Here is an 8,006-nt window from a genome sequence, read left to right as displayed (position 1 = left end):
ATACAGGTAAAAGGTCCACAAATTTGTGAAACTAAGTAAAGACATAGATTGCCAGTACATCATAGATATGACTTAGCATGGTTAATTTTAACATATTTTCCTGAATAGTCTGCCTTTAAAAGGCTATATTAATAACTATTTAAATGGAAAATATTTTACGCTCATTTTTATAATATACAAAAAAAATATATGGGTGGCTTACTTATTCACTCAGTTACTGAAGTTTTATTTACTTCATTTGAATAGTAGTTGCTTTTTTGACAGCAGACATAAAAGCGAAATCAAATATATTTCAGTAGATGCCAAGATCAAGTGTTGTTTTAACTGGTTTTGTGGTAATACTAGGTTCCATGGTAATGATGGTAATTATAATCTCTCATGTAGTTTTACCAGAGTAATAAACTGGACCTGTGCTCAAATTTGCTGTTTATACTGTTTCATGTTTGGGGCATTTCACCTCTGAACAGTACAAAATTTGTTTGGACTAAATCAAAAGTTTGGTCAAAATTATCATTTTACATTTTAAACAAGTCCATTACTAGTTCATTGGAAGTGTAATTTGTGATTATGGAGAGGAACCGCTGGCATTAAAACTTTTTTTTTTCTCATTAAGTGAATAACACAGAGAGATAATTGCTTTAATAGGCTGGGAGTTATACCATGTCATATTTAAAGGTAAATGGAAAATCTATTTCAACACAAAATTATGTATTGTTGGCACAAGCCTTTGCTTATAAAAAAACTTGTAAGATAAGATACAATAGTCCAGATTTGCCAGGAATATTATTTATTTGGAAAAATATTTTAACTATCTCATTCATTAACAAAACAGTATTAAAACAATTCCAATAACATTCTGTACAACCCTTCTTAAATACATCTGTTGAAAAAGTCACATTGACCCGAAGTGCCTTTGTACATATTTGCAAAAAATGAATTTAAATTATGAAATTTAACTCCACAAAAAATACATTAATCAACAAACAAAACAAATTAAATTAGATAAAAAATTACAACTTAAAAAAGTATTTGTTCTTGAACAGACTTTTTGAGGGCCTTATTTCCATCTTCAAACCTGCAAACCTCACAGATTTGGTTCAGAGGGCTTTGAAATGTGCACTTCAGACAGTGCAGACCTCTATTACACAGTGATCAAGTCATATTTTGTGTGTTAAATACATATTCTCTTTTAAAAGCAACTGTCCATAGTGCAATGAGGTAAACCGTCCTCACAGGCAGTGCAACAAGACCACGTTCCTGGGATATAACCTTGAGAGAGTGGGGCCAGTATGGCCCAACATCCACTGTTTGATGCAGTCAGTCACTGTGCTTACTTCAGGAGAGAACCAGCTCATTCTGAATATCAGTTTCAAAGTCCTAGTCCCACAGCAGCAGCCACACGAAGGAAACCTTCCCTCTGGTTTGAGCAGCATTCAACGGAGTAAAACCTCCCGTAGAGCAAACGAGCAACAGCTTTGTAGTGGCACGTTACACCTGTGTGAGAAATGGGGGTGAGATGCTTAGTTCAGGAATAGGTTATTTCTTTTATTTCATTGATTGAAAAAAGTTTGAAGAGTAGGTCTTTTGGAAAGTTTTTTCAAATTTTTAAGTTGCTGTTCAATTAGCAGTAGTGATTGTTACATCAGCATTAGAATGTTCAGTTTAGAACATGTCAATCACATATTTGTGAGCATATACCTTGAAGGGTTAAAGAGATGTCACAGAGGACATTTACTCAACTCACCTCAGTTGCAATTATACATTCGTCTTTCTCATCAGATATGACATACACGGACTGGTACTTTGTGTCCTTGCACATTAACTCTGGACGTTTCTTTTCTGTGTCATCGCTGTAAAGAGAAGAAAAAAGACAATGAATCAGCTTTCTGGTAGTCTCAGATCACTCTCTGTAAGTGAGCAAAATGAAAAAATTAAGCAAGACAATGTCTGGAGGTCTATGGGTGCTCAGAACTGGAATTTACCTCTTCAGACTTTTGCGTTTGTCTTCAAGCTCACAGTCTACATCTTCGGACGTTGCTTCGTCACCATTTTCTCCACATTTGGACTTGCCCCTCTCCTGCTCCTCTTTCGGCGAGTCCTCGTGCTTCAGCTCATGCACAAGATTATAATCCACTGGCGGGTAGCGGGCTTTATAACCATTCTTCTCACTGCCGTCGTTGTCACTGTGGAAGTCCACCTTTTTGTTGATGTTCTTGACCGGGGCACCCCCGATTACACTGACTGAGGTATCCTTCTCCCGGTGGCAGTTGTTGGCAAGGTTATTCATGGTCTCACTCTCACTCTGGCTATCGGCTGCCCGGCTCCCACGTTGCACCTTCACCCGGAAGCATACCATCAGAACCGCGCATCCCGCCAGCAGCAGCAGCACCAGAATGATCCCGGAACACACGGCCAACCAGGGGAATGTGCTTTTGCCGCCCTCCAGGTACTTTTTGTCAGGGTCGCTGAAGACTGGCTGGCCCATGGACTGCTCTGGCAGCAAAAACTGGCAGTTGCGGCCCCCGTAACCAGGGATGCACGCACAGACATAGCGGCCGTCCCTCTCGTGACAGGTGGCCCCATTGTGACACGGGTTGTGTTCACACTTGCTGATGGGCATGCTGCAGTTCTTGCCGATGTACCCTGGGGGGCAGGTGCAGGTATAGTCGTTTATCCCATCCTGGCATGTGCCCCCATTCTGGCAGGGGTAGACAGAACATTCATCCAGGTTGTCTTCACAGTGCAGTCCAGAGAATCCTTCAGGGCACTGGCACATGTACGAGTTGACGAGATCCAGACACTGGGCACCTGAATAGAAAGGAAGCAAGATATAATGGCAATCTGCTCTTCACATCACATGGTGTGCTGAAGCATTCTAGGACATGACTGATTTAGAAAATAGTTATATTTTCACCCTTACCGTTGGAGCATGGGCTTGAGGTGCAGTGATCGATCTTCTTCTCGCAGTTGAAGCCAGCATAACCCATTGGGCACTGGCAGTAGTACCCCCCATCAGGATTATCGGCACATCGTCCATCATTGAAGCATGGCCCATCAGCGCATGACATAGCGCTTAGCTCACAGTTTTTTCCATAGAAACCAGGGGGGCAGGCACATATGTAGGTGTTCTCCAAATCCTATCAGAACAGAGAACAGAACACATTTAGCACACCAAGAACCCAAAAAAACAACCCTACAACTATCCACAAAAGTAGGCTTGAGGACAGTCATTAAACTACAGCATGTATGCAATAAGATCTGATTGATTTATTCTGAGCATGCGATTTGCAAAAAGAAAATTAATACAGTTGACTCCAACATTTTTTATTTATTTCTTGCTGCAACCAGTAGCTTTTTCAAAGAAAAACACATTTTGCACTTGATCCATTTTAAAATAAACATATATTCTATACCATAGACCTTCTATACTAAATACACTATTCTATACCAAAGTCACATGTTCAAAAATCACACGTGAACACCAAACAGTACAAATGGGTACTACAAAAATAATCCCACATATAAGATGACATCAGAAAAAGACAACATATGCTATTTCAATTGACATGTTTTGTTTTCATATATGAAAATGTGAAGATAATAATGATTAATGTAACCTATTTTCTTTTCACAAGTGGAGATTTTCATTCACATGTGAAAATGTTAAATTCACTTGTGAAATTGTGATTTTCAGAAGAGAAAAGGCAAATTTCTCATGTGATTTTTTTGTAAGGGATACCATACTCAATACCAATATCAAACCGCAATGATAGAACACAAAATTTGCTTGATCTGTAGCTTGTGCAACTGTTATGTGTCATTATACAATACATAATATGGCAATATAGAAGGGTGTTCAGCACAATATTGTGGAATAAAGAAGCATGAGAAAACCTTTTTGCGTTTCAATTTGGGGTTTCAATAATTTTTATTTTCTCTAATATCTGTAATGGAGAAAGGAAACAAAACTTAAGTGACTTACAGTGCAGCTTCCTCCATTCCTGCAGGGGCTGTCGGAGCATTCGTTGACCTCAATCTCGCAGCTGGCCCCTGTGAAGCCAGGCTTGCAGGAGCAGGTGTAGCTCCCCTGACCAGTATTGGTACAAGTGGCTCCATTCATGCAGGGCTTATGGTGTGTACAGTAATTGAGATCTGAAACATACAATTGTGCATGGGAGTCAGTCCCCTGTAACACTATGCCGAATGACACAAGTACAGTCACCCTGTCCATGGCTAACACAAGCAGCTAGGTTGCTCTGAGATTTCAATTTTTTTTTCTCTTAACGATCAGACATTTCTGCAGTAAGACGTGATACCAATGGTCATTTAAATCACTTGTTGTCATCAACCTTAAGGTCGATTAAGCATGAATTGGTGGCAGGAACCAATCAGGACCTACCCTGGTTGCAGAAGAGGCCACCCCAACCCTCTTGACAGTTACACTGCCAGGGCTGTTGACAGGTACCATGCAAGCAGCCAGGGTATCGGATGCAATCATCGCAGTAACGTCCTCGGAAACCAACTCTGCATCTGTGAAGTAATAAAATTGGACAAGTTACAAATATATCAGACTCAGAAGACCTTTCAACTGTTTCAAACCTAAACACACTCACAAGATTATGTGACTATGTGCATCAGTTACACTGTATAGTTTCTTAAAACTAATCAAATTCAAGATATCACAACACAGCCTTTATTGCTGTGGGATTTTATTGTGGTTGGAAAGCTGGCTTGACAAAAAGTAATGCTGTCGTTCATCCTTTTTGTGCAACAGAGAGTCAATGGGAAGTTGTACTCCATTGAGCCAACCCATTGAATAGTGGCCAGACTTACTTGCACTCGCCAGGTTTGTCACAAAACCCATGCTCCTCATCACAACCAGGGAGACAGATCGCTGAAAGAATACAACACATGTATGAGAACCACAGAGATGAAAAACACTCGAATGTATGTTTCTCCTTGTTTATATTTGCTTTCAATGGAGCCTTATCAGTAAATCCTAGCTAATTTATTTCCAAGCGCTGGTAGCCCCATTAGCCAACCAAGAAAATATGCTCCCCTTATCACCAGGGAAGAACTTTCAGCTTAATGCAGTTGCACACAGACAAAAGAGTCACATACAAAAGCCCATTTTCCCCTCACTGTGGGTCAGAAGTCTTTTTTCAGTCTGTGCACACAACTCCTCCCCTTAGTATCCCTGAGTTTGTGCAGATAAGAGTGGACAGCTGGTGTGTATGGTGGCAGTGCAGGACAGCTGCTCCATTGTCTACTCTCACTCAGCAGCTGCCTGCTTCCAACAATACCTTACCCAGTAAAGCCAATCAGCAACAAGCACAGTCCAAAGCAGCCAATCAGATACTGCATTTAATCTATGGCACACGTGTGATTATTCAGAAAACTTTCTATATTTGAATAAATCAGTTAGTGAAGGGGGCGGGGGAATAAAGTTGGCTGTAGCAACAGAGTTTCGGTTTCCATAAGGTTAACCACTTTATGTGATTTTAGACTATTTAAACTGAACTATGTCTACTCTAGACTATTGTATACACAAATGTCAATCTAAACAAAAACATAGACTGCACAGAAAGGGATAGTTGCATTTACTTACGGTCTGTGCAGTATTGTCCTTTCCATCCTGAATTACAAACAATCTCGCCACGCTCTCCACAGGTGAAGTGACCGAAGGCATCGTCTCGTGGACGGCAGAACACAGAGCAACCATCGCCATAGTAGTGTTCATCACAGACAAAGCGGTACGAGTATTTCAGTTCAGTTCTCCCTCCCGTATGAAGATCCTGGGACCACTCTTCCCCTACAGTGAGGTGTCTCTGGGTCGTCATACGACTGATCAGACGTTCAGGGTTTTCTAAAATGAGAACATAAATCCCCCGCATTAACTATCAAATAACACTAATTTCAAAAAACTGGAAATATAATCAAAGTGTAATTACGTTAATGTAGGCTATAATTAAGCAGACATTAAATCATGTTAATCTTGGCTATTTTAGATTTGTCCCATACCTGTTGAAAGATCATCTGTGGAATCAGTGTGAAGGGCTTCAATTATCAGCGAGAATGTCCCCTGTTGGGACAAGAAAAATCCTGGGTTAAATAAATGGGTTCAATAAACATGACTCTGATGTGCAATTGATAAAACAAGATATAAAATCACCCAACATTCTTTAAAGGTTGTTCAAATCTATGTTTTAGTGTCTTGCCATATGTAGGCAGTCGTGGCATTGATTAATGGAGGTCTGTTGTCATCAGCCTTCACGGTTAATTTCTGTAGTTTCACACTTGCATACTGCTGTAAAATGAAACGTTTCGGAATTTCGCGCTGAGCTGGAAATTATATAGGCCTACCAATTCCGAGGATGTGAAGTTTCCCACACTGATAAATAACATTTATTGTTAACGTTTAAATCAGACTTCGGTTATTTTCCAAGGTTTTACCCAAGGCGCGTTACCTAATTGCAAGACTTAGTGATGTCCTTTATAATTAACATGTTTTACTTAAAACAGTAACGTGGATACCGTATCAGTGAACTTCAGTACAATAGTAGGCTACTCACAGGCCATGTGAATCCGAAAGTGAACCGTATTGGGTTGGTGAAAAAGTTATCCGACGTTGTTTCAGGAACCTGAAATGAATTGGACCCCAGGACTGGGGTCACCGTGCCGCCGTATGTACAGGGTGGCTCAGGAGACACGTTAGCTTGGTAATGCTTCAAGCAGATTCGGAAAAATGTTTTACATTCACACTGCTGGATTGCAGACGTCGCTCCTCCTCTGCAGCAGTTCGCATTGCCCATAACCCCTTTCTTGTTAAGGAACTCCTGCAGCTTCAGCTCGAAAACACCAGAGCAAAATCCCTGTTGAAATAGGACGTACATGTTTGACTTGATGGTTAGGCTATCTAAAATGCTGGCATACAGTTGAGTTTAACATGCTATAGCTGTAGTCAGTGCAGTAGCTAACATCTATACATCAAGCAATCTACAATAATAACCATTTAAAAAACGGGGCATTGTATTACCTGGTACATCATTACATATAATATAGAAGCAATCATGAGCAAGTGACGTCCCATTTTGGTTTAAACAATCTTCAATAAATAATGAAAAGTCTTAGAGCAAGGGAAACTTTTGTCCCTACTCAGCTAATGTCCTTCAGAAATCTCCCACTTCAGATCTGTCCTTTCTCAGTTAGTGTTCATTGAGACTAAAGGGAAACTTCTCCCGCACTCATCAGTTTTCTCGTTAGGTCTTCGCATGAGCCACACAGTTCCCGTTATTGACAGACGAATAATTCAGTGTAATCCCCAAAGTTCGGCAAACGGAAAAAAGCAAGGTTCCCAGATGAAGGTCTACAACGAGTTAGAAATTTCTTGCCAAATGGTATTCCAATTCTGTAATCAAATATTGTCGATCGACATCGTTTCTGATTTGGAGCTGCAAAGATGAGGACATTCAGTTTGGGGAGTTTCTTGTGTTGATTATTTTCCCTCTGGGAAGTTAAAATCAAAGATGCCACTGATCCAAAATATTTCCTCACTGCCTTCTTGGTAGATTTTCACTGGACATGAATCTGTGCGTGTGTTAATGTTCCCGTCCGCCTGCCGCCGCTTATATAGAGACTGCTGCCTGCTAGGTAATGATATGTAAATGAGCCACCCCCCAATCTGGCTCGAGCTGTCACAAAGGGACACTTTCTCCCCCCCCCCCCCCATTCCCCAAAGATCGCCAAATGGTCACTGAGCTGTAAAATGTGCAACCCTTCCCCACTGCACAAAACAAAACATTCTCTTTTGCATTCCAGCAAATTTTACCCGCAAGAATCCGTAACATCTCTGACTCGAAGGTTCGGACACAAGTCAAATTATTTCCAATTTTTAAAAAAAAGAAAAGAACTTACGGTTTCATCTAGGCTGTATGTTGAAATGCATACTCCTCCAGGCTACTGCAGTAGGCTACACAATCGCCCTTAAAGTCAAATAATTTGTAGCC

At 40.6% G+C, this 8,006-nt stretch overlaps 1 protein-coding gene across 2 annotated transcripts; it reads right to left on the bottom strand.

Moving 5' to 3' along the window:
- Positions 1 to 779: 779 nt before the first annotated feature.
- LOC118219834 (delta-like protein D) lies at positions 780 to 7,636 on the bottom strand. 2 transcript variants are annotated; one of them, XM_035403292.1, is made up of 11 exons: positions 7,037 to 7,635; positions 6,573 to 6,872; positions 6,022 to 6,082; positions 5,609 to 5,866; positions 4,834 to 4,894; positions 4,400 to 4,530; positions 3,983 to 4,152; positions 2,921 to 3,137; positions 1,983 to 2,808; positions 1,745 to 1,850; positions 780 to 1,494 (listed from the first exon to the last, which is right to left on the bottom strand). In XM_035403292.1, exons 1-11 carry the CDS (start codon positions 7,088 to 7,090, stop codon positions 1,489 to 1,491), a joined length of 2,190 nt encoding a protein of 729 aa, XP_035259183.1. In that variant the 5' UTR covers positions 7,091 to 7,635; the 3' UTR covers positions 780 to 1,488. The 2 variants fall into 2 exon arrangements, with proteins under 2 accessions (XP_035259183.1, XP_035259182.1); XM_035403291.1 differs by lacking the exon at positions 780 to 1,494 and having other exon boundaries at positions 1,736 to 1,850; positions 7,037 to 7,636.
- Between the last annotated feature and the right edge of the window lie 370 nt (positions 7,637 to 8,006).

This window comes from Anguilla anguilla, chromosome 2, assembly GCF_013347855.1.
Source record: "Anguilla anguilla isolate fAngAng1 chromosome 2, fAngAng1.pri, whole genome shotgun sequence".
Taxonomy (NCBI): Eukaryota; Metazoa; Chordata; class Actinopteri; order Anguilliformes; family Anguillidae; genus Anguilla; species Anguilla anguilla.
The sequence above is the reverse complement of the archived record's forward strand: the minus strand, read 5'-3'. Positions and strand labels throughout refer to the sequence as shown.

Excerpts from the sequence above, each read along its gene's own strand:
- LOC118219834 (XM_035403291.1), bottom strand. The coding sequence starts at position 7,090 with ATGGGACGTCACTTGCTCATGATTGCTTCTATATTATATGTAATGATG. Across the intron at positions 4,895-5,608 it reads AGGACAATACTGCACAGACC|CGATCTGTCTCCCTGGTTGT; the intron begins GTAAGTAAATGC and ends GTATTCTTTCAG. Across the intron at positions 2,809-2,920 it reads CTCAAGCCCATGCTCCAACG|GTGCCCAGTGTCTGGATCTC; the intron begins GTAAGGGTGAAA and ends CTTTCTATTCAG.